A 24,764-nucleotide genomic window follows, 5' to 3' on the forward strand; every position below is an offset into this window, starting at 1 on the left:
TGGTTGAAGATAACTTGAGTCGTACAGTTGCCCTAGCATGTAAGAAGTCCCTCGTTGTTAGGTCGATCAGGCTTTTTGTTCCAATTCCTCAATTAAACTGGCTTGGCTCTCAATGATCCTTGCGTTTACTTTCCTGTTACGATACACGGAGATATACTCCGATAAACTCGTCCGGTAGAGTTACATTCCGGCCTGCAAGTTCTGTACGACGGGAAGGCCCGAAAGTTTGAGATTCTAGCAGTGTAATTGGCCATTCCACTCCTTCCAGCAAGAGCAGGGATCGTCTATCAGATGATCCGTCGCATGTTTGCACTAATTTTGCTTAGAGTAACCATGCCTTAGCATCGTTTCCTCATCCTGCGATGCCACACCACTCAGCTTTGTTGATGATATCTTTTCCCGAGCCATAGGATTTTTTCCAGACCTGAATGCCTCCATGGTTCTGGCATCTCCCGCATTAACAATGACCATCCATCCCTCGACACATATGGAATGCTTCGCTTCCTCTTGGGATACTCACATCACCACAGAGACGATTGTAGACCTATACCACAACTGGAATAGGAATAATGCGCGCAGTGAAGACGACTTTTCCAAATACACCGTCTGAGCGCCCGTCCGGAAGGGCTGCCGGAACAACGTAGGGCCGAACATCCTTCTACTCGACACAACAATCATATTTCAATCATCAAACACATTTACAAAGCCTACCACACTGGCCATTGGGATTTCAGAGGGTAATTTTCTTCCGTGATTTCGTGATTTTTGAGGATACTAGCACAGTGCGGGGCTTTGGTCCTATAGGGAGGCGAAAATGACCCCAAAATCTCCCAATTTCCCAGCCAAGCGTTGCTACTATTAATTATATATTCTCAAGGTTCCTCCCTCTATGGATGCCGTCCATATTACTTACAAGCAATGGCTACGATAGTGCTGGGTTAACCCACCTATTGATTATAAATATAGCCCTAGAATGAACCATTGAAAAATTCGGAAACATCTATTTTCAGCCAGAATTAAGGAACTTCATCTGATCTCTGCCATTGACACATAAATGCATTCAAACGTCAAACTTCGGCTTCTGTCCTATGTACAGCAAGTTGTATCTACCGGATCAAAGCCCACGAATCAGATCGGCCGCCCGCTCCGCCATGGCATAAGTAGTAGCCTGGATATTGCCAGCCGGCTCCAAGGGGAAGACACTGGCATCCACGACGCGCAGGTTTCGGGTGCCGTGAACCTTCAGCCTGGAGTCCACCACACCGCCCATCTCGGCAGGCATCATAGCGCAAGATCCTGCCGGGTGGAAGCAAGTGAAAAGACGCTCCTTGACGATCTCCTTGGTCTTCTCGAGATCATTCAAGTCGATAGCCCGTTCGGGAAGTCGGGAACCGGGCTTCAAGAGACCTGAGAACGGCTCGGTGGCGGCGATCTGGTCGAGGTATTGGACGTGCCGGGCAAGAATTTCAATGTCAAGTGGGTGGGACAGGTAGTTGGGGTCGTAGATGGGCTTGTCGTCCGCATTGGCGGAACGGATGTGCACGGACCCGCGGGAGAAGGGGTGGTTATGCAGGACCAAGATGGTGATGTAGTTTCCGGGAAGGGTTTTGGCAAGGACGTCCGACATTGTGGTTTTGCCTGGGTTCATGTGCACTTGAATGGGGAGGAACATGTATTGTGCCGAGGCGTTGCGGCCTTCTTGGAGAAGCTTGCGTTGGAGAGCGTATTGCTGCTGCTGGGAAGATGACGCATCCTGCAAGTGCTGATCGAGATGCTTGGTCAGGAGCTCTTCCACCTTCTCGCTTGATAATTGGCCGTCATGGTCCATCAGGGGAAGATACGCCATGCTAACAGGCATTCCCGCAAGAGGGCCGGAGTGCGTCTCTTCGTAGAGCTTAATCAGTGACTGCACAACATTGGGATCACGCGTAATATCTCCCGAGATTTGTCCATCCGCAACTTCGAAGCTGACAGCTGCTAGGCAGTGATCCTGGAGGTTTTCACCAACACCGGGCCGGTCGACGATGATGGGAATGTTGTGCTTCTCCAGGAGGTCGCGTTTTCCAATACCAGACAGTTCGAGAATCTGAGGCGAGTTAAGACTGCCTGCGCAAATGATCACCTCGCGATTTGCCACGATCTCGCGACTGTGTTCGCCTTTGGTCTTCACTTGCACACCGGTCGCAGTGGCGAGACCATCGGCATCCTTGGTCAATAAGACTCGTTCCACCATGGTCTCGACCAGCAGATCCAGGTTCGGTCGCTCTGCCACCTTCGGCGAGTAGTAGGCACCAGCGTAACCGCGACGGCCGGTGGCCCCATCGACAGACAAGGGAGAAGTGAATGCACCGATTTTGCGGCCCGAGATGGGATCTGCATCGGTTCGCCATCCCAGGTTGCCGAAGGTTTCATCCCAGGCCTGGTTGAAGGGACCATATACATTAGGCAAGGTGACAGGGACCGGGCCGTCTTTGCCTTGGTTCTCCTGCTTCATGTACTTATCCAGAGAGAGAAAAGCGGCAGTCTCCTCAGAAGGTGGAGTGTAGGTGTGGAACTTGCGCAGGTAAGGCGCCATATCTTCAGGCCCCCAACCCTGGTTGCCGAGCGACTTCCATGCGGCGAAATTGGCCTCGGAGGGATACATGATCACGGAGAAGTTCATGGTGGAGCTGCCACCAACCACACGGCCACGTGGCTGCGCAATTTGGCGGTTGTTGACATGCACCTGCAACAGGGGTTAGCAAGTACCGACATGAGGATCCCGAGGCTGAGAGGCCGAATCCTTACCTGCGGCTCACTCATGTAATCCCAATCGAAATCCGGATTGCCATACATGGTCTCCAAGAAACCGGGAGTCTCAATGCGAGGGTCCCCCATGCGGTTGGCACCGGCTTCGATAAGAAGCACCTTCACATTGGCATCTTCGGTAAGGCGGGAGGCGAGCACCAGCCCACCAATTCCCGCCCCAACAATGATGTAGTCGTAGGATTTCAGACCGGTCATGGTGAGGGATATGTCAATTGGCGTGTTTGAGAGGGAAGAAACAGGCAGGTTGACAGGGCCGCACGGAATGAAATAGGAGGCCTCGCTTTGCGACTCTTGCCTCGACGGGGCAAGTGCACTGATGGGACTCGAACTAAAGGAAATAAAGGTAAGTTGGGATTGGCGATGCCACAGTGGAGCAGATAGAGCAGCCCCCAAACGGTGCTCACTCGGCATTTGGCCAGGAGATTGCTGGATTGGCTCTGGTGGAGTGAATGACAGCGGCCGCCGTTTGAACTAGTTGATTAGCTGCGCGGACTAGCCCTACTAATCAACACTACAGAGCGCCGCCGTCGCGCCAAAGATCCTGGCGGGTCCCGCTTAACCCACTAGATTCACTGACGAGCCTAGAGCTGACAGCCCAATTCCGAACCTAGTTATCCTGATGATGATCGCAAGCCAGATCGTCGCTGTCTGGACCGGCAAGGCTTTTTGGACTGTGCGTTGCTGACTCCTTCAAGTATCACAAGCCTTGCACGCCCGTGTAAGATGAATTCCAACTTGCCTGGTCAAGTTCTCACCCGTCACAGCTCCCATGATGCCCGGGGGCACGACACCGGCATGGCGATTCAGTTCTACAATGTTTTTGAGTACCCCATTGTGCGCGACCAGCTGATCGCCAATACCGTGCTGGTGGCACTGAGCACAGCGTCAATCGGGCTCCGGTTCATGTCGCGCAAGATCAGACAGAGCAAATTTTGGTGGGACGACGCATTCATTGTGATTTCTATGGTGCGGTCACCTGCGAAATTAGGACATGAACTTGGCACTGACTCGCAATCTAGCTGCATACCTATGGTATGCTCGCCATGCAGTACCACTATGCACGGGTCGGCATGCGACACCATGTCACCGAGCTTCCTGCCGTGAATACCATCTTGATCTTTAAGGTTCGTTATGAAGGCTTGTCCTGCGCTTTGATCCCCACGCTAACTAAACCAGATGCTTATCGTGTACCAAATCGTCTATTACAACGCCATGGTCACCGCCAAATTCTCCTACTTATTCTTCTATCTTCGAATTTTTGTGACGCCTGGATTTCGCATGGCTGCTAGAGTGTGCATGGGCTGCGCGGGGGCCTACTGGCTCGGAAGTATGCTTCAGGTCTTCCTCATCTGTCAACCCTTTGCGAAAAACTGGAACGCTGCTTTGCCAGGTCATTGCGCTAGCATGAACGTCGCCTTTTCGACCATTGGCGCCTTCAATCTCGTGACAGACCTCCTAATTATGGCTCTACCGGTTCACCATATCTGGAAACTGCAGATGTCGACCGGGACGAAAGTAGCTCTGTACGGTATATTTGGCGTAGGCTTGTTGTGAGTACCTCCAACGTACATAAACTTAGATCGCAGAAATCGATGGGAATTAACAGTGGGTTGTTAGCATCTCGGCTATCACGATCATCCGTATCCACGTCCTCACCACCGTTGACTTCACCGATCTTTCGTACAGCATGATCTGGGCCGCCTTCTGGAGTGTCACAGAACCTGCACTAGCAATTACCAATGCCTGTGTGCCCATGATGCGTCCTGTATTTAAGGCAGCATTCCCAGGTATATTCTCATCTGCGAAAAATGCCTACTCGTCGCAAACTGGAGCTCAGTCCGGTGCTTCGGGTTCGGCGTTCAAACGGATGCGGGATACTGAGAGTGAGATGCCTCTTACGCACCTGGTACCCACCAAGAGTGGAAGCCGTGGTGTGGAATACGAGGCGTCACTGAATGACCGTTCGCAAGATGAGCATGTGCCTAGGAGCGTGATTGGGGAGTCGGAGCGGTAGTTCGGGGTGGAAAGTTCCATAGACCTTCTCTTATGTGTGTATTGCATAACTCCAGAATTTTGACATGTACAGGGATCTTATGCTTTGGTTACATACATGCTGGACAACATCGGTTCTTCTGGCCAGACAGTCATAGCCTCACAGACTAATAGAATTATCATCATATCATAACCATAGCCATTACCGGATCTTGCCGTCAAGCCTGATTCAGCATATTCACACCTTTCGAGCTCAGTGCCGTCTATTCTCTATGACATAGTCCAGCATGCTCTCGACCTCGGTGAGATCCTCTTGTTTGCTGACATCGAAGGGCTTATCGTGGAGTGGAACAAGCTATTCCCCGGATGTTGCCTTCGCATCGAAATGGTAGAACCTCACACTGTTATGAAGAGTTAACGGTGCATAAAGCTTTCCCGAGACGTTCTTCACATTACAGTGAAGGTCCTCCACAAACTGATGCACAAATATACGATCCTACAAGTCTGGAATCTCCGCGGGTCGACCCTTGCCTCTGATGGTAAATATCTGTGGCCTGAGCGAAGGGCTCTCAGGTGCTTCTGGGGGCATTGATTGGATAATAGCAAGGCCAGGCAAGTGATTGTCAATGGGTGCCATGTCTTGACAGAACTACTCGTGGTTACGTTTGACGCAGAACCAGTCTAGGCTATCGCCTGTCAGATCTAATAGACATCCCTGTCGGTGCTGTTACTCTTGGTCTTATGTATTGCAGACAGATAAGCGAGGTTGGTCTTGAAGGATCTATCATTAGCAGTGGTCATATTTTTCCTCAGGTTAACGAAGCCAAACTTTAGTCTGAATAGGATGTAGTGTCGAATACATAGAACAGATAGAAGAGTGATAATGAACAAAGATGATTTAAGAAGTTCAAGGTGCGAAGGCGCTTCATTACTACTCCATATTGTCCAACCCATAATGGCATGAATGACTGAAAGATCGGAATCCATTGTACGAACCTCTTGCAGCCCGGTATCCGGCCAGACGATGTGCCTTCAGACATGCCCAATGATTCATTCTCAAGTGGGGTCTGCCGCGGCTCTGGGTGATACGTTATAGGTGCATTCTGATATTCAGATCGCTTGGGCGCAAGTCAGCGCATGTCTCCTGCCGCATTGACAGTCAGAACCAGGGAATCTTCCTCGAGGAAGTGCTAGGCGCTGTCCAATCAAGGTCATCTCTCGGGGTAGAACGGCTATATTGAAGCGCGTGTGGTCATTAAAGCCATCAGATAGCCATGAAACTTCCGACTACACGTATATTTGTAGGGCTTCATCAATTGACAAGGCTAGGTAGTGATGAGGCCGTGACGTATTCCCCCGGCGTATCTGAACGAGGCAATTGGACTTTTCCTTTGAAAGAGTGAGATTATGGTTGATGCGACTCAGCTTAAATTCCCCTCTTCCTGCACGCTTCTCCTGCATTTTCTTTTCCTCAATGACCCTCCATAGCTCAACTCGGGGATCATTCAATTGCATTGTCTGCTGAAGTCTTTCCAAATTGCACTTGAACCTCTGGTATATCTGTTCGGGGCATTCACCGTGCTAATATAACAAAGGCCATGCCGCCCAAACTGATCTGCCCACTGTGTGAGACCTTTCTCGAGCAGGACTGGGAGCGAAACCATCAAGGGCCTTGGCGTTGGAGGACTCGTCCTTGGTTCACAGAAGTCCGGGGTCTTTATGCAGTCGACGGTGATTTGGACCAAATCGCAGTCACTGGGGTCGGCGTAATACGCCACGACAATATTCTTCACGCATCAATCGACCCGGACAAAGCCTATTTCGAGGTGGAAGACTTCAATGCTCTTAACTTATGGGCGATCCGCGACTTTTCGACAACTTGGTGGTGTTTTGCATTTCACGATTCATGTTGGAACTTCCTTCTACAGAGGCTTCGCCTAGGTGATGCCTTCATAGATGTTGCAACCATTGTGAGGTCAGTCTTCTTCCAACTGCACAACAGTCCTGCTCCCAAACCTCCCGGTCCGCACGATAGTAGGTGGTTATATAAAACCGCTGACCCGAATGCATTTCCCAAATTGGAAGTATTGGAAACAGTAAGGGAAGGTGTGTATGCAGAAATGCATTATGGACGGGACACCACTCAGTCAGAGGATATGGCGCTGGAAAGTGACAGCGAGCATTCTTCAAGTTATGACACCGGGGCACAAGCAAATTGGAATGAGTCCGGGGCCGGTATTTTTAGAATGCTTCCAGAGGAAACGATATATGAGGTCCTTACCTATCTGGACATCCGCGATGTCCTCAAACTAAGACTCACATGCCGATATCTGAGTTGGCTGGCGAGTAACAAACAGCTTCCTCCGTCCTTCTGGCGGAGTAGATTTATGCTTGGCCAGGAGTTTTATTATATTTTCCCCGACCTCGATAGCCCACGGAATTGGTTCAGGCTCTACTCCGCTATGAAGGCATTTTCATATCGCCCATCGCAAGCCCTAGCCCATAGAAAAGAAATCTGCGAGCTATTGGAGCCTATTGCATCTCTTGTCGAATTAGAGCCAACTAAACGAAATGGTGGGCAAGGTTTCAGCTATTCTCTGGTGAAATCTCAACGCAATGTTCCTGTCTTAGTGAATATAGCGATCTCAAGGAGAGGCAATCACCACGCAAAAGTCATGACCTTTTTCTCTGGCCATGTAGCAGCTCCCGAGGGAGATTATCCTGTCCAAGATCAATGCGAATTACTTTATCGAAAGGCACAATTGTTCGTGGCTCTGCGGGATTGTCGTCCACTCCGGGTTGGTATCTCGACTGTCGAATTTGGTTCAAACCAATTCATATCCGGTATCAAACTGTTCCCCTCGAGCGATGGAAGCGAAATCAGTCAATCAATTGGATACCCCAACCCAGATACCGAGAATTGGATTGAAATACCCAGGTACAAACGCATTAGGGCTTTCGAGGTACTGTTCTCTTCGGAAGGGCTCAAGGCTATCCGTATACTATACACTGGTTCGAGAGAGTCTGCCTGGGTTGGCCAGCCTAACGTCAAGAAGCTAGCTCGCGGCCTATTGTTGGTTCCAAGTGGAAAGGTGCCGTACTATTTACTAGCAGGCCTCGATCGATTCAAGATTGTTGCACTTGGGTTTGGCGAAATGACCGAACCGGGTGAGCGTGGTTCGAGACCACCCCGTTCTTCCGCGGCTGTAACGCGCTATTCACGTGTGGCATCTCATCTCTGGATGCCACCTGTTCCACTATACGGGAGTTCAATCATAAGCCCCTTGCTCCCATGCAGGCCCTCTGGACCCTTCAATCCATTGTTGCATTTTGACTTTGGCTTCCGTGGGGGTAGCGGTCTCGAGAAGTTGATATGTCTTGAATTCCATATGAGATTCTACCGCCATCCACTTGTTGGAATGGTCGCACACTACTCTGACGACAAAGTTTTGAGTTGTGGCGTTGTTGGTGAGAACGTCATGTCACTTCCCATGAATGGCCCGAAAGGAGAGCGTGTCACGCAAATAAGGATTCTGAGGGATAACCGCTATCACAACCGAGCCGTTCGCTTGGTCGGGCTTGAGGTCCGTTCTACATCGTCTCCAGACTTTTTCCACAATGCTGACCACGGTCTAGGTCTCGACCAACTATGGACGAACTGCCACTTTTGCCCCCCTCGTCCATCATCTCAATGCATCCGCCCGAATGATACCAGGTGTGCCCACGGGACATACCATCACAGGACTCGTTGCTCAGCCAGCCGTAAGTATAACCCTCTCAATCCGTCCAGATAGTAGCTGAATAAGAACAGGCATACAGAAAGTATTTCGATCAACTTCGAATTCATTCTCAAAAATGCGATGCCCCACCCGCCATTCCGGACAATTTGAACGCTGAATGCCATCGGGTCCCGGAAGATCAGGTACAATATGATTTGATGTTGCGCCAAGATAGTGGCGAGAAGGACGATATGAAATACTACCAAACCTATGCATCACTCAATGGAGTTCGCAAAATCACCGCCTCTACGGGTGATAGGGGCTATTTCCGCTCTAAACATTGGATCACTGGTTTGAAATTCGAGTATTTCAACCACCCCACTCCAAGCGTTGTTGGGCAGTGGATTCGTCCACTAAGCAATGCAGTCCTTAGACTGTCTCCAGGTGAGGAAATCAGATCGATTACTGTATGGGTTGGCCTGGATGCTTGGATTTCCCAGTCTCCTGAGTCGAGTACAGGCAACATTGCAGCTATATGGATCAACACAGGGGTGAGCAGAGCGACGTTTGCTACTCAATTATTTCACTCCGGCGCAGCCATACAGTCTCAATATCTGAGTGACACTGACGAAGAGCTGACGGCTATCTCATGGGTAGTCAGCGCGGATTCGGATCGGGTCCGCGCAGTCATCTCCCCATACAGAGATCAGAGACCTCGAACACTCGAACCAACTCCCTCTCCGCCATATGATCGGGTAAGGAAGCTTTACTTTGAGGGTCAAGAAGGCTATGCCCGGCGAAAGAAGATAGTCCAGGCAACAGCCTATATATACGACAGGCAGTTATGTGGACTGAAGTTTACCTATTCGTCAACCCATCAATCTGCCGTTGGTGATATACGTGACTGCATGTCACGTCAAAGTCTTAATTTTTTCAAAGATGATGCTATCATCGGCTTCTCAACCAAGATATCTGGCACTGCACTAGTGGAAATCCAGTTTGAGGTTAAACAGAAGAGAACGGTTCGATGTCTCAGCCTCAGAGACCCCGACCGTGAGCCCTTCGAGTATGACCGGCATCGTTACTGGGGAGATACACCAGCCAACCTTGAGACTGCAACTGACATCTCCGAGCAGCGACGAATTGAAAAGATTTCTGGAACACCCGCTGATTCCAGGCTTACTGGAATCTTTGTGCATTGTGACTGCTTGTCTGCGATCGGCGCCATATATGAACCTACATCTTCGCGGTGAATGTAGAGGCAGATTACACGCTCACTCGTGGCCATATTCAAACTTGCTTTTGCTCATAGGTACGGCGATAGAAGATAGTGATTTATAAAAGTGTGAAGCCTTCCAACCTTTTAGTATGCAACCCGGCATATTGGTTACGTAACGGAGCCAAATAGGGAGATGTTGACGATGTTAAGTATTTACAACGGGGAAGTGCCGAGCGCCTCGTATATAAGTGAATAACTGCACGGAGAGAATGATTGGTTGAAAAATCTAACTGACGTCAGTAAGGGACTAATTCATGCTTAAAACGTGGACTACTAGCACTCCATACTCCATCAACAATATAATTTCAGGTGGGTGGTTATATATTCATCCCGAAATCCCGCAATCTATCGGAGAATAAGGCATCACCCCAACGGTGTAGAATGCGGGGACTGGGGAATTTCGAGCCTGGCAAGCAAAACCCGAAACTTGAAATGCGAAATCGATACTAGAGTGCAACATCTGGCTTATTGCACCTGCTCCTATATCTCATTTTTCATCACTATCGGAAAACGGTGTTCGGTCGATAAGTCCAAAAGAGATTCAGGCAGGGGACCCTGGCCGTGCTGAATGCCCGTCCCCTGCACGTATGAGCAGCCGGACCCTCAAGGCTAGCTCTGTCATCACGGGGTCCTATCCAATTCGTAAGAGGGTCAGAAACTAGCTCTTAGGCATCACTCCACGCCGTCAGACCACGCGGATCTTGGTAGGACAAACGAGCTGGAAAGTGGGGCTGCCAGTCGGGGAGCATGTACCATCTTCAAGGCACCGACTGGAGGATGATAGAATCAATGCGCAACTAGATAGAGCGGGATTGCTAAGCTCAGCAGAAAAAGAGCGATAAGTCGCATAGATGAAACGTAAACTCGATGCGAGCCTACACGGGATGCGATGGGAGATTATCAAGGGACGGGCCGATGGAAGGGATGGATGGGAGTACCTCGGGAGTGTGGTTTGTTGCTGGATGCCAGGATAGTGAGTGGTGTTGCGAAGGGAATGTTGGCACCAGACCGGCGAGCGAAAGCCGGAGGAACCACCCGCAATCACGGGATTGGTCCGGCTCCGGACACCGGCCGGGGCAGCTGAAGCCGAGGTCGGCGGAGATTCCCCATTCCAGTCGGTTACCCCCGACTTCCTCCATATCAACACCCTCTCGGCTTGCAGACACTCAGGGGTCGTTTCTGCAGACTCATGCAAGGCCACTACGTGTTTGCATGGCTGTGAATTGCTCTGGAGATTCTACAATAAATTTGGCAATTCATTTACCCAAGAGCATAATGGTCACCTGCAAGACTCTTCACGCTCTCGGAGTCCGCAGAACAACACCATCACTGACTGCATTCGTAGCCAACCTCCGAGAAAGTTTGCCAAGATCATGATCCAAACCCTTGATTTGCGGGGATAACTCTTCTCCCGTCGCTCTGTCGATCCTCCTATATTGCAATCCTTCGTACGCACCCCGGCGAGGGATACACGCAATGCCAGTTGCTGCAGCGCTCTTAGTAGCATCCACTTTGGTTGCGGTTGGCTCAAGATGTCAAGGCATGCAGCTGTTCTGGCTTGGCATCAATCCGAGTGGAGTAACGTCCAGAAATGAACAACTTTATTGGTGGTAGGAAACGTTCCGAGCACATCTCTAGGCCAACCTGAAGAAACTTGGTGATATTGAATGTGGCTTCCGCAATTCAACCCGAACTTCTTATTCGTCATTAACCTGGTTAGCGTGTGAGGGACGGGACACATAGCGTCAGTCCTGTGAGTGTAAACCACCCGATCGAAGCTTGGTTCAATACATAGCACGAAACGCGAGATCAGCAGCTCAACTTGCCCAAATGAGTCTGGATCGGCCTTCTCGTGCACCTCTGGCTTGATGATGATTGGATCTTTTGCCATTACTCCAAACAATAATCTCCGAACGACGACTGAGATGGTCACGGAACCATGGCATCGAGAACATTATAAGTAGTGGCATCGCCGGCGTCATCTCAGTCGCTTCCTTTCTACCAGGCGGGCTTCTAACACTTACTTCTCAACCTACACTTTCTCTCCTCTGTAACATACAAGGACCCCAGTCATCATGAGAGCTGCTCTCGGGGTCCTAGCCGGGGCCACGACTATTGCCCTGTCCCAGGCAGCCAGTTTGGCGGATGTCTGTACCACCAGCCATGCAAAGTCGTCCCTGCCCAGCAGTGATGAAATTGAAGGTCTCGAGATCGACACTTCATCCATCACCGCCAGTGCTGTCTACAATGCTTCCACATCGGGTAGCTACTTCTTCCCTGCCGCCTCCTACAGCTACTGCAACGTGACCCTCTCGTACACCCGGCCGGGTCTGGATACTCCCCTGCTGTTGGAGCTCTGGTTGCCCGCTCCCGAGGACTATCAGAATCGGTGGCTGTCCACGGGCGGTGGAGGCTTCGCTATCAACTCCGGCACCAGCTCCCTTCCCGGTGGTGTGATGTATGGAGCTGCTGCAGGTATCACGGATGGTGGTTTTGGAGGGTTTGATACCGAATTTGATGCCGTTTTCCTCGAAGCCAACGGTACCATCAACTACGAGGCCTTGTATTCTTTTGGCTACCTCGCTCATCACGAACTTACAATCGTCGGAAAAGCCTTCAGCCGCAACTTCTACAGTCTGGGTGACTCCAAGATCTACGCCTACTACCAAGGTTGCTCAGAGGGTGGCCGCGAAGGTTGGAGCCAGGTGCAACGCTATGCGGACCAGTGGGATGGAGCCGTTATCGGTGCCCCTGCATTCCGGTACGGCCAACAACAAGTGAACCACCTCTACCCTGACGTGGTTGAGCACACTCTGGGCTACTACCCTCCTACCTGTGAACTGGAAAAGATCGTCAACTTGACCATTGCGGCCTGCGATGCCTTGGATGGCCGTGTCGATGGCGTGGTGGCTCGTACCGATCTGTGCAAGTTGCACTTCAACGTCAACTCGACCGTTGGTGCTCCTTACTCCTGCCCGGCATCCACCACCACTACAGTCCTCAAGAAGCGCACTTCGATGTCCAACACCACCCCTGCGCAGAATGGTACTGTTTCTGCTATCGGAGCTGCTGCAGCCAGCAAGATGCTCGACGGGCTCCGCACCCTGGACGGCCGCCGCGCTTACATCTGGTACCAACCCTCGTCCACCTTCGACGACGCCCAGACCCAATACAACTACGACACCGGAAAGTGGGAGTTGGATATCACCTCCCTGGGCGGTGAGTGGGTGGCCCGCTTCCTGGAGCTGCGCGATGCAGACAACCTCTCCAGCCTGGATAACGTCACGTACGATACCCTGAAGGAGTGGATGGAGCTCGGATGGCAGCGCTACGAGGACAGTCTCCAGACCACCTGGCCCGACTTGACACCCTTCCAATCAGCGGGAGGAAAGATCATCCATGTGCATGGCGAGTCCGACCCTAGTATCCCGACCGGTTCGTCCGTGCACTACCACGAATCTGTCCGCCAGATCATGTATCCCGGCATGTCGTTCAACGAGAGCTCCCAGGCTTTGAATGAGTGGAACAGATTGTATCTGATCCCTGGTGCGGCGCACTGCGCGTCGAGCACTACCCAACCTAACGGCCCGTTCCCACAGACCACCCTCGAGACGCTCATCCAGTGGGTTGAGGGAGGCGTCTTCCCAACCCGCTTGAATGCCACCGTGCTGGCAGGTGAGCGGAAGGGTGAGCAGCAGCGGTTATGCGCGTGGCCCTTGCGCCCCTTGTGGAAGAACAATGGCACCGTTATGGACTGTGTGTTTGATGAGGAGTCCTACAAGACATGGGTGTATGATTTTGATGCGTACAAGCTGCCCCTGTACTAGATTCGATGTGGTGTGTTATATGTATTATAAATTCTATTTTGCCAACATGATGAAGAATTACCGAAAGAAGAATGTTCACAATCACAAGTTATTATTCAAAATAATGTAATTTGGATTGTCAAGTTCTAGGTATGCTATAGCCCTTGCCCAGTTGATCACTTTATTTCCCCAAAACATTGGCAATGGTCGCAGTATCCCGCAAGAGCTCCTCCTCGTGCATTGTCCTGCCCATAAGCTGCACACAGCACGGCGCCCCCTCGACATCGTCTGCGACATCTGCGAAGCGTTAGAAATAACTGATGAATGGTTGATAAGGAAGAACTTACAAGGAGGTCGGTATGTCACATCCCTGACATACTTGGCGTCATCAACCTTGTTCGCCTTTCTGTACGGAATAATCGTAGCCGGATACTGTAGTCGTTAGCCGAGTCAACATCATCGAAGAGTGAATTACCATACATCCAAAACATTAGCGAGAACAGTGTACGGCACCCATCCCACTGCATCATGTGCGACCGCAGTGCCCTGATATCCTGGCATAATGATCGCGTCGATCTTGTTCTGGACAATCAGCTGTCGGAACTGCTCGCAGATTGTCTCCCGCTGCACGTTCAAATCGTAGAGAGATTCCAGCGTATGTGGGGCCCATTCATATGGCAAATCAGCACTCGGTAGGTCGGTAGTTGTCAGAGCAGGGATGCGTGGCTCGCCGCTCTTGGTGATGTGGCTGAAGGCGGTTCGTGCCGGGTCCATGGCGAAGGTTCGGAAGCCGAGAAGGAGGGCATCTTTGAGGGAAGGGGTGGTTAGGTTGATGACTTCGTGGCCGGCGGCTTTCAGGGCGTCGACTGCGCGGGTTAGGGTGTTGAGAATGGGAGGGTGCACGGGGAAGTGGGGATCTTCGAGGATGAAGCCGAGTCGGAGGGTCTCTTTCGGGGGAGCGGTACGCCAGGTGCTGAATATGGTCGAGGAGTCGTATTGCCAGGGGTCGGCATCCACGACTAGTTTCATGAATAGACCGAGGTCGCGCACTGAGGTCGCTAGTGGGCCGGCGCAGGGTCGGATGCCCGCGAGACCCTTGCGGCCGGAGCCTGTCTGGCCTCCGTACGGGATGCGGTGGATCGATGGGCGTAGGGCGAAGGTACCGTCGAAGATTGCGGGGATGCGGATGGAGCCAGCAATGTCGGTTCCTACACCTAGGATTGAGCCGCGCATGGCGATTAGAGCACCTTCACCACCTGATGATCCGCCGGCGCTGAGGCTGGTTCGGTTGGGATTTAGGGTGCGGCCGAAGACGTAGTTGTGAGAGTCGGCAGCCTGAATACTGTGAGCGATTGATGATAATAGCGTTGAAGGCAATTATACCATCATTGTCTGTGGGATGTTGGTCTTCACATAGAGCACCGCGCCCAAGTCCAGGAGAATCTGGACGACGGAAGAATTGCTCTTAGCGGGACCATGTGCGACGAAGGCAGTGAAGCCGATAGTGCTTGGAACTCCTGCGACATTGAAGCAGTCCTGGCACTGTCAATCTTTGAGCGGTTATGGTTGTGGCGACAGATGATCTACCTTAAGACTAATGGGCAAACCATGCAGCGGTCCGCGGACCTTCCCTGTGGACTGGAAGTACTCGTCCAGCTCCTTTGCTCGCTCCAAAGCAAGATCAAAAAAGGTTTCTGTTAAGCAGCGCGTCTATATGCGACCGTAAGTATACCCTCACGATCAACTATCGAACTATTTGGCCTACCACTTGCTGTGCGATGGCCGCTCGAAGGCAAAACGCCTCGGCGACTTCAACGGCGGTATACTTTCCGGAGTGAATCTGCTCGAGCAAGGCCGTGGCCTCATAGTTCTCAGTAATTTCCAATTGTTTCGCGGACAACAAACCACATTTGCGAGGCACATCGAGCACATTGGTCGGGGTTGTTTCGGACACATTCTCCGTAAACTCAGCCGGGAGCCGCCATGCCTGGGGGATCTTTGCGGCTGCGTCGGCCTGCTTCTGTTGCACAATTGTCTCCCACTGTTCGACTGCCACAGTGTTTTTATATAGGCGGTTATAAGTGCTGAGGTTATGAGGAGGGATCCGACTGGGAAGAGAGAACCACGGATATATGGCTCGGGAATGAGACAAGCCGAGGGTTTATTGCGACTACACAACCCCGCGCGGGGTATTCGGAGTGGATGGATAGGAGATCCTTTCCCATCCTGAAGCTCCACTTCCGCCTAACTGTCTGCGTTCATGTGAGGAGCGGATTGCATGAGAGACGTTGGTTGGTAAGCACAGCTGCCCTGCAAAGCACAACCTGTTCTCGGCTCACCGAAGTTGGGAAGAAAGGCATTGGTGATGCGCTCGGGTTTCGGGTAAGATATCCGAACTGATATCATTCAGGACAACCATTTGTTGAACCCTAGACCTCCTGACTTGTTATATGCAGTTATACATCTCAAAGAATATACGATGTCGGAATACATATTAGGAGCAGAAAATCCTATGGTACGTGACAGTCTTTCCACATTCCGAATAATCCTCTTTCGCATGTGCCACCCTGACTATATTCGTACAGAAACTTGTAATTGCAGTCGGGTCTCGTAACCTCAATTGTTTCACCAACGTGATATATGTAGCTCGGGCCTTTAGAAGAACGCGATGGGATTCGGCGCAGTGCCATCCACAGCTTGCTGCACGTCGTAATGTTCCACCAAGCACGTCCCCACCATGCGGATCATGTCCACCAGGGCCGAATTGGGGATCCCCATGGTCGCATTACCAATGACTTTGGTATGAGCAGTTCCATATGCAGTGCCGTCCTTATCCCATCCGACAAACGCACGCTGTAACTGAGAGTCCACATTGGGGACAATAGCGGACAACTCGCCCAGAGTAGTGTCGATGCCATTTCCAGTCACCAGAGGCGAATGATTGATGTAGCCGGTTGCGACATATTTCGTGAAGGCGTCGGTGAGGCGCTTCTCTGTGTAGAGCAAGTTGGTGAAGTCGTCCCAGGCGGCCAGCTGTTCGGCCTGGGAGGCCTCCAGCTTGGTGGTGTCGGGGCAGCCGAGGGCAGTGAATTCATCGGGGCTTCCGCGCCGGACGGCCTGGGCGGCTGTCAGGACACCAAGGGAGACGAGCGCAATGACAATAGCAACCACGCGCATGACTGGTCGATAATGATAGATTCGGTGTAATTTTGGAAGATGTCAGGGAATCGCTACTCTGAACGCCATTATGGGGAGACATGAGCCATTAAGTAGAGCGTGAGGAATGTTGTGTTTCTTCTCCGCTCGCGGTCGGTATGTGGCCGGTGTCTAGGGCACGGTCGGGCTATTTAATCCAACTCTTGGACCTCGTGTATGTGAGCATAATTTCAGGATCGCAAATGCCAGCCAAGGGATCTATCGAGTGTCTGGACTAGCGCGACCACGGATCAGAAACATTCGCTTTCCGGTTCAGCGCATCTGGCCATTCTGGCAAGGAAATCGGGAAAGCGAAAGGGTATATCACGCGTCACCTCACTTATGGAACTGAGTATTATTTTTCCAGACGCGGCAAAATGCCAAACTGAATGAACGCGAGTGTCAAACGGTCAAAGTGACCTCCTGGATGAAAGTGTTATGGCGATGAGTCGAATTCAGAAGATTAGGCAACTACCAGTGGCAGCCTAAAGTTGGCTTGGCTTAAATTCCGCGGTCGCAAAGTTGAGTTCCTCGACTTGCTCCAGAATGCAAATCAAGTTATATCGCTCCCTTTACACTGCAATTGACATGCATTTCCACCAATTTCTTGCTCTGATTACATCGACCTTAATCACAGCAGCAGCTGGTGGACAAAGTCTCCTTCCCGAGCAGCTGTTCCTCGATTTTCCCGTTGCAGAGGTGCTCAATCGAACCGCCTGGGACATGGTGGAGCCATGGGCTACCGAGTACTGCACCGCCATTGCAGAGCAGCGATACGGGGATGCCATCTATGCCCGATACAACATCTTTGGGGACATCAAGGACGGCATGTTGACGTTGTGGGATTGCACTGATGAAGGGCCGTACCGTGAACGGAACATCACTGTGTATGAGCAGATCATGGAGGATGCTCGAGGGTATTACGATGGATACCAGGTCCTTTACCAAGAAGCGCTGGACTTTTATAGCAGCAACAGTCCCAACGACTCGCGGCGAGACATAATCGAAGCGCTGAACAATGTGATGTACAATGGGTCAGGCTTCTAGCCATTCACGAGTTCAATTCATTCTACTCGCTATTGGATTTTTGCAAGTACTCGATCACGTTCGTATATATGTCGGAAAGACTTAAATGGTATGCAGTTTGACAGGTAGCACGCCACGCTGGAACGTTGTGATGACTGCTTTAGCAGGGCATTTCATTTCTAAAAGGTACTATATATTGTGACACCGAGTCCCTTGTATCTAGACTTTAAGACGCTTTTGAAATGGGATATGGACAGATCATCAGTATACATAGTACTCCGCAGCAGCTATGTGCACGGACCCGTTTATTACCTCATTGGGAAGGCTCTTCCGGTGGAGAAACTGCTCCACTCGGCAACTCTTCCACTTTCTTTGCTTCTTCGATCTTCATGCTTTAACTTTCACATCATCTCCCAAGTTTCTGCATCCCTCCAGCATGGAGGATAGCCCTGGTCCGAGGGCTAGTCCCGCCACCAAAGTCCCCAGCGCATGTCAGCGCTGTCGACGTCAGAAGCTAAAGGTCCGCTATCCAAGTAAGCCTGGAACATCCGACCTATCTGCTCACACTTGGTCAGTGCGACATCCAACGGCCTTGTACCCTCTGCACCCGCGCCGGGGTCCGCTGTCTTCCCGGTTCGGCGACCCGCTGGCGACCCTACCGGCATCCGCAAGATACGCCCGCATCACCAACGGCCCAGACACCAAATACAAGTGCCCCGAGACGCCATGCGAGTTCACCCCATGTCATCGGTTCTGACCAACGTCCCGTCGAGACGCCAACTCCAGGGACATCATTGCACCGAAAAGATCGTGATTGGATATCAAGCTCCACTATATCCCTTCTAGGCGGGGTGAGATCCCTGTATCGACTCGCACAATAGGCAATATTGACAACTATATGAATAGGCATTCAACCTTCACAATGTGGCCGCACCGGGGCCACCTGCAACCGACGCACTGCCGGGAGCCCCATTGCGAGAGCCTAAATCTGCTTCACCGAGCGTTGAGGTTGACACATCTGAGCCTTCCTCTTCAACTGCACTCGCGACTTGCGATCCGTTCTCTTCCGTTACGGGGAATTTGGCGTCCCTACTACCCAGCTTTGACGCGGCCAGGCTTCTCGTAGATACATATTTTGATCGAGCGCACTGGTTCATGTTGGTCTTCTATCAAGACGAGTTTCGTCAGCGGTGGCCCAAACTGTACGGTGGCTCTACTGAGAGGCCTTCAATATACGCCCACCATCACCTCGGCTTTCTCAGCACCTTCCTGATCGTGATTGCTATCGGGCTGCAGTACACCGGGCCCTATCGACGTGAGATTCTCTCGAGATATGGGGTTGAAATGGCCCTTAGGGATCGCATTCTCTCTGTTGTGAGATCGGGGCTTCTTGACATCATGTCCCTCGGGTCTTTAGAAGCAGTTCAAACCTGCATTCTCCTTGGTACGTATTATTTATACCATGGTGCTCCACGACTGGCATGGCCAGTATGCGGATGTGGGCTTCGTATCGCCCAGGCTCTACAATTACACCGCCGGCAGAATCCCGTTCAATCGACTAATCTCCGAACGCGCAATGAAACTCGCAAAAGATGCTGGTGGGCAGTGTATGAGGTTGAAACCTTCTCTGCCGTAGCATATGGCTATCCACGCAGTATCCGCGATGACGATTGTGACGTAGAACCGTTGGATCCATCAGCCAAGCTTCAGACTATGCAGTCTCCAGGTTCGTTCGATGAACCTCTGACGTCGGATCCAACGCTACTTTCCTACAAGTACTTCATAACCAAACTATCTACCATCACTAAGGGAGCCTTGGATGACCTGTATCGCGTTCGCTCGCATGCAGCTAGCCGATCTCACCCAAATTCACTGGATATCCAAAGAATCGTTCGAAAGGTAGCCGACTACGACAGTCGACTCCGTCATTGGGAAGCAGAGATTCCTCTTCCACTCCAGTGGCGCAGGGTCGCTCACCAGTCTCATTATGCCTCTGCCGAAGAAGTCGATCGCGATATTGGAGCCTCAGGGCCTAGCTTCGAGAATCATATTTATCAACTCCAAGCTCTCGCTCTGTGGCTTGCGTATCAGAACGCACGCATTCTCACGTACCGTCCACTTCTTTCCTACATGCTGGCCGCTCGAGAACGAACCAGCAAGTATAATGGTGATGCTGCATATTCGGTCGACCCATTTAATGCCTCTTTGAACGCTTGTCGTGATGCGGCGCTCGGCATGTCGGATATTCTGTCAAGCCCGTTATTAGAAGTGGTTTCGGAAACCTATGCAGCTTCGTTTGTTAGCATTCATACATTCACAGCAGGCGTGACCCTCGGTATCCTCAGCAGCATGGATCCTCTGGGTCCACACTCTACCGAGAACAAGTCCGGACTCCGCAAATTGATCGGCATCCAGGACAAGCTCCGATCACATTCAGTTGCAGCGCAGCAGGGACTGACCATTCTTCAGCGCCTCGTAAAATTGGTCATGGAAAAAGAACTCAGCGTAATGATGGAATTGTCTACTTCTGCAACCACTGCGCATCCAAATGAGCCGACAATAACGAATCCTTCATCAAGACAGAGAATGTCGGACCAAGTCTCCGATGAACCAGTAGCTCGATATGATGCCATTGATCCTCCTGGGGTACCCACAGCAGTCGTAGGCTCCATTGCTCGGGATATCCCAGCTGCAGATGGATTCGCTCAATACATGCATGATCCTGCTCTAGCAGCTGCCCTTCAAGACTTTGATCAAGGTATTCCTATCTAACGCTTTTATCAATCAATGCTAATGCTTTTATAGCTCTGTCAAACTATGCCCCTCGAGCCCAAGTAGTCTCTCATGGCAGCCCAGACAACCCGTCATTCTGGCCCACCACGGAGGGCTTTCCGATCCTGGAGCAGAGTTGGATGTGGGGTCTAGAAGGTGCACCTTTCTACGGGGAGCATACAGGTCCAAGCTATGGCAGTAGCTATACACCCTGAGAAACAGCAGTCCGCGATGTGAATGAACAGTTAGAGTGCGGGTGTACCCTTGAGATCGCTCCGGTGGGACAAATTACCTAATTGGGAAGGCTTTCCGCCGGAGACCTCTGCGGGGTCCAGGTATAAGAACGAGGCGTCCCCGGACATAACATACTCCACAACTGATAAACACAATCTCATCAAAAGTATTCCGTCATGGCACACAAAATCACGGTGACCCTGCCCCAGTTGGCGAAGATGATCGACCACTCTCTCCTCCACCCCACCATGACCGACGCCGACATCATAGCCGGCCTCAAGATTGCCCGCGACAATCACGTCGCAACCGCCTGTGTCAAACCCTACGCCATCCCCTTAGCCAAGAAAGAGCTTGCCGGATCAGACGTTCTGGTCTGTCCGGTCATCGGATTCCCCAACGGCAACAGTGCCACCGAGATCAAGGTCCTCGAAGCCACCGCTGCAGCCAAGGCTGGCGGAGCCGAGATCGACATGGTAGTCAATGTCGGCAAGGTCCTCGGGGAGGATTGGGACTATGTGGCGGAGGAAATTCGCCAGATCAATGAGGTTGTGGTTTCCAACGGGGCTGTTTTGAAGGTCATTTTCGAGAATGATTACTTACGACCTGAGCATATTGCTCGTCTCTGTGAGATCTGTACCCAGATTGGAGTTGCCTTTGTGAAGACATCGACCGGATATGGGTTTGTCAAGCAGCCTGATGGCGCGTATAATTACAGGGGTGCCACCGTGCAAGCTCTCAAGTTGATGCGGGAGAAATCGGGCGAAAAGGTGCAGATTAAAGCTGCGGGAGGAGTTCGTACATTGGATGATCTGCTGCATGTTATGAGTTTGGGTGTTACTCGCATTGGAGCCACGGCTACCGTCGCAATTCTGGAGGATGCCAGGAGACGTGGGATTGGGAATGAGCCTGTCGAGGTGGAGTTCAAGCCGATGGCGGAGGCATTCGGGGGATACTGAGATTGCATTAGCATGTTTATACCCATCTTACATATTCGACCAATGTAAATTCCCCGTCTCTCCTTCTATTAGCCACACGCCAATTGATGCTCGGCCCACCAACCTTTTTCTCTAGGTAGGATGCGATGTGGCGAATAGCTGCTCCAAGTGAATACATGACGGGCCAGCTGGCTATACTTCCCTATTAGGTAATTCCCACCGCCGGGCGGGGTTCCACTCCGCTTCTGACTTTCTTCATAGATACATAAAGTTCAAGTATGACTATATATGCTGGATCGTTGCCAAAGTAATAGTAAATCTGGTCTTTTTGTACCATTCAGCACAATCAACATGCCATTCAATCCCAACAAATACGGCGACGAAGTCCAGAAGGTGTCCAAAGACACCCCACTAGAGGAAATCATCTATCTACTCAAACGAGACGGAGGTGTATTCATCAAAGGCCTCATCTCAGAAGAAGATGTCGACCAAGCCTCCCAAGAAGCGAAACCTCGTCTCGATGCAGATGTAGAATGGAATGGCTCTTTCTTCCCGGGTAAGTCGACTCTTTCCTCTCCTCCCTGGAAACGCGACAGCTCATTCATCAGCACAAACCCAACGCGCCCCATCTCTTATCGCTCATAGCCCGACCTATACCAAGACTCAAGTCATGAATCCTCTCTTTCACCAGGTATGCGACCATTTCCTAACTTCCAGGCGATGGTACTGGTGGGGAGACGAGAAGAAGATGTCTTTGTCCAAGCCGTACGTGCACTCTTGCACGGCTATGAGGATCGGCCCTGGAGCCAAGGCGCAGCCCTTGCATCGTGACGATTACATTAACCATCGCTATCACACTGAAATCGGTCATTGGGATGATGTGCGAGACATGGAGCGCGAGTCTGCCGTCGGCCTTTTCGTAGCTGGTTGTCGCGTCACGCGGGAGAATGGAGGGACGCAGTTTATTCCTCGGAGCCATCTTTGGTAGGCGAACTCACTCTTAACAACCTGTTGCTGTAGTCTGATCTGACAGTCAAGCAGGGGCACAGAGCGAAATACGCCTCCAAAGGTCGAGCAATGTATCTTCGCCGATATGGAGAAAGGCGATGGCTTCATTATGTTGGCGTCGGCATTCCATGGAGGGGGCTCTAATATCACCGAAGACGAGTACCGGTTGATGTTCGCCACGTTCGTCGTTCGAGGATACCTGCGCCAGGAAGAGAACCAGTTCTTGGCGGTGCCAGCCGATGTCGCGCGCACGTATGACCGGGAGACTTTGGAGTTCATGGGCTACGCCATGAGTGAGCCGGCTTGTGGTTATGTGGATCAGATGGATCCTATCTATCATCTATGTCCGGAGCTGAAGGAGAATGAGCGGCCGCGAGACTTTTAGTCGAAGTTGTTGGGGTAGTCTTGTTTATGTTGTAAACACGACGCAGATTTCAGGCATGTTGCAAATTATGTACAGTGACCTGTTCTGAGGAAAGTCGCTTGATGACGGGGTGTACTCTAAGGAGCACAGTTTTGGTATATAATATGAGCTTAGTGCACTTCTGCGATTACGAAATTCCTTCACTCTTACCCAAATGGCAATGACAACCTATGACAAAATCACCACGGTAGAGACTACGACCCGGTAGGAACGTCATTACGTCCATTCCGTATAATGCATAGGAACCATTATCCGCACCGTGACGACATCGAGCAACTTATAATCCAGCCAAAGAACCCCCAATCAATCCTAACCTCCATCCCTTTTGCACTGCAGAGATACCACAAGTCAACGGAATGACCCACGAGATCAGAGCCCTACAAACAGACAACATGGTGCACAGCAACCCAACATCCCCGCCTTACCTCCTATTCCGTTCCACTCCTACACCATCCCAACAGGAAACCGGCGATGGAACCACCAAAGCCATCAAGCGCGCCCTCAGCGACAACGACATCCAGACCATCTTCTTCGTCAACCTGATCACCGACCACGATGATAAAGCCATCGTGTCCAATCTCAATGCCAGCCGCTGCTATCTCACTACTGAAGTAGAGAAAGAAATCTACGACAAGGTTCAACGCAACGACCTACCATCGGATACCTCACTCTCCGCCGGATTCGAACGGGGTGCTTCTCGAGTCGAGGTTCTGGGTGATTTTCTTCGGAAGGTATCGTGGTAGGTGCCCTCAAACAATATTATACTGGACAGACATACCTAGGACTAAACTGAACCCTAAATGAACAGGTTAAGTATAAGATGCGAGCTACCGTTCCAGGAAAAACAACTCCCCAGCGATAAAACCTACCACCAAACCAAAGCCTGTCTGTATCAGGAGATACGCAAACACTTGATGGCCTCCAGTTTATCCCACGGGATATACACCAGATTAGAATTGGTCGCTAAAACTATAGCGGAGAGGATAGTCCTAAGCGGGGACTCGTCGCCTCAACGCAAGCGATTCGGGGTGTTGGTTACTTCGCCGGGGGACAGAGGTCCGTTGTCGCCACGTGGTGAGTGGAATTTTCTTTCGATGAGAAAGGTACCCCCGTTGATGTCTGACTGATATGCATATGCATAGTCCTTCGATACAACCAGTTTGAGTTTGATCCGGCCGGGTTGTATTTACGTTCCAGCCTATACGTTGCTCAGTTCGTTGAAGATAACTTCAAAGGGGTGCGAAAGGGTAGTACTATGGACCCTCGTGGCTTTGAGCTGGTGCAGGGTCTGACGGACCAGAGGTCTATAGATGTCTACTTGCCATGTCCTTATGTCAGTAATTTGTGGCGTGCGTGCGACTAGAATTGGTAGTGAGATCGGGAGCTGAATATCAGTGATTGATGGTGATAGTAATGATTGCTCAGTTACTGCCTGTTCGGACATCTATACCCGCCGTCAGTAAAAGGACACATTCCTTTCCCTATAATGGCTATAAATAATATCGAAAAATCATTTCACTCGTGTAGATTATAGCGATGTCCATAGGGGACAGTGTCTATGTCTAT

General features: G+C 51.2%; 11 protein-coding genes across 11 annotated transcripts; 8 read left to right on the forward strand and 3 right to left on the reverse strand.

Moving 5' to 3' along the window:
- Positions 1-1,114: 1,114 nt before the first annotated feature.
- On the reverse strand, positions 1,115-3,003 carry AKAW2_21573A (GMC family oxidoreductase; the record flags this gene model as incomplete). The annotated part of the gene is made up of 2 exons (XM_041686411.1): positions 1,115-2,725; positions 2,788-3,003. The coding sequence occupies 2 exons, from the start codon at positions 3,001-3,003 to the stop codon at positions 1,115-1,117; spliced, it is 1,827 nt and encodes a 608-aa protein (XP_041540399.1).
- Positions 3,004-3,531: 528 nt separating this feature from the next.
- Positions 3,532-4,822, forward strand: AKAW2_21574S (uncharacterized protein; the record flags this gene model as incomplete). Its single annotated transcript, XM_041686413.1, has 4 exons — positions 3,532-3,774; positions 3,828-3,932; positions 3,985-4,358; positions 4,426-4,822. The coding sequence occupies 4 exons, from the start codon at positions 3,532-3,534 to the stop codon at positions 4,820-4,822; spliced, it is 1,119 nt and encodes a 372-aa protein (XP_041540400.1).
- Positions 4,823-6,398: 1,576 nt separating this feature from the next.
- AKAW2_21575S (uncharacterized protein) lies at positions 6,399-9,772 on the forward strand (the record flags this gene model as incomplete). Its single annotated transcript, XM_041686414.1, has 3 exons — positions 6,399-8,384; positions 8,437-8,562; positions 8,612-9,772. 3 exons carry the CDS (start codon positions 6,399-6,401, stop codon positions 9,770-9,772), a joined length of 3,273 nt encoding a protein of 1,090 aa, XP_041540401.1.
- Positions 9,773-11,873: 2,101 nt separating this feature from the next.
- AKAW2_21576S (uncharacterized protein) lies at positions 11,874-13,625 on the forward strand (the record flags this gene model as incomplete). Its single annotated transcript, XM_041686415.1, has 1 exon — positions 11,874-13,625. The coding sequence occupies one exon, from the start codon at positions 11,874-11,876 to the stop codon at positions 13,623-13,625; it is 1,752 nt and encodes a 583-aa protein (XP_041540402.1).
- Positions 13,626-13,785: 160 nt separating this feature from the next.
- On the reverse strand, positions 13,786-16,010 carry AKAW2_21577A (uncharacterized protein; the record flags this gene model as incomplete). The annotated part of the gene is made up of 7 exons (XM_041686416.1): positions 13,786-13,901; positions 13,952-14,036; positions 14,085-14,939; positions 14,988-15,140; positions 15,192-15,314; positions 15,370-15,653; positions 15,944-16,010. The coding sequence occupies 7 exons, from the start codon at positions 16,008-16,010 to the stop codon at positions 13,786-13,788; spliced, it is 1,683 nt and encodes a 560-aa protein (XP_041540403.1).
- Positions 16,011-16,259: 249 nt separating this feature from the next.
- AKAW2_21578A (uncharacterized protein) lies at positions 16,260-16,781 on the reverse strand (the record flags this gene model as incomplete). The annotated part of the gene is made up of 1 exon (XM_041686417.1): positions 16,260-16,781. The coding sequence occupies one exon, from the start codon at positions 16,779-16,781 to the stop codon at positions 16,260-16,262; it is 522 nt and encodes a 173-aa protein (XP_041540404.1).
- A 564-nt stretch (positions 16,782-17,345) lies between these two features.
- AKAW2_21579S (uncharacterized protein) lies at positions 17,346-17,846 on the forward strand (the record flags this gene model as incomplete). Its single annotated transcript, XM_041686418.1, has 1 exon — positions 17,346-17,846. The coding sequence occupies one exon, from the start codon at positions 17,346-17,348 to the stop codon at positions 17,844-17,846; it is 501 nt and encodes a 166-aa protein (XP_041540405.1).
- A 415-nt stretch (positions 17,847-18,261) lies between these two features.
- AKAW2_21580S (transcription factor domain-containing protein) lies at positions 18,262-20,812 on the forward strand (the record flags this gene model as incomplete). Its single annotated transcript, XM_041686419.1, has 4 exons — positions 18,262-18,345; positions 18,401-18,676; positions 18,732-20,583; positions 20,631-20,812. The coding sequence occupies 4 exons, from the start codon at positions 18,262-18,264 to the stop codon at positions 20,810-20,812; spliced, it is 2,394 nt and encodes a 797-aa protein (XP_041540406.1).
- Positions 20,813-21,007: 195 nt separating this feature from the next.
- Positions 21,008-21,787, forward strand: AKAW2_21581S (2-deoxyribose-5-phosphate aldolase; the record flags this gene model as incomplete). The annotated part of the gene is made up of 1 exon (XM_041686420.1): positions 21,008-21,787. The coding sequence occupies one exon, from the start codon at positions 21,008-21,010 to the stop codon at positions 21,785-21,787; it is 780 nt and encodes a 259-aa protein (XP_041540407.1).
- Positions 21,788-22,117: 330 nt separating this feature from the next.
- AKAW2_21582S (phytanoyl-CoA dioxygenase family protein) lies at positions 22,118-23,159 on the forward strand (the record flags this gene model as incomplete). Its single annotated transcript, XM_041686421.1, has 3 exons — positions 22,118-22,322; positions 22,375-22,750; positions 22,808-23,159. The coding sequence occupies 3 exons, from the start codon at positions 22,118-22,120 to the stop codon at positions 23,157-23,159; spliced, it is 933 nt and encodes a 310-aa protein (XP_041540408.1).
- A 431-nt stretch (positions 23,160-23,590) lies between these two features.
- On the forward strand, positions 23,591-24,561 carry AKAW2_21583S (uncharacterized protein; the record flags this gene model as incomplete). Its single annotated transcript, XM_041686422.1, has 3 exons — positions 23,591-23,937; positions 24,007-24,272; positions 24,341-24,561. The coding sequence occupies 3 exons, from the start codon at positions 23,591-23,593 to the stop codon at positions 24,559-24,561; spliced, it is 834 nt and encodes a 277-aa protein (XP_041540409.1).
- Positions 24,562-24,764: the final 203 nt, after the last annotated feature.

This window comes from Aspergillus luchuensis, chromosome 2 (genome assembly GCF_016861625.1).
Source record: "Aspergillus luchuensis IFO 4308 DNA, chromosome 2, nearly complete sequence".
Classification (NCBI taxonomy): domain Eukaryota; kingdom Fungi; phylum Ascomycota; class Eurotiomycetes; order Eurotiales; family Aspergillaceae; genus Aspergillus; species Aspergillus luchuensis.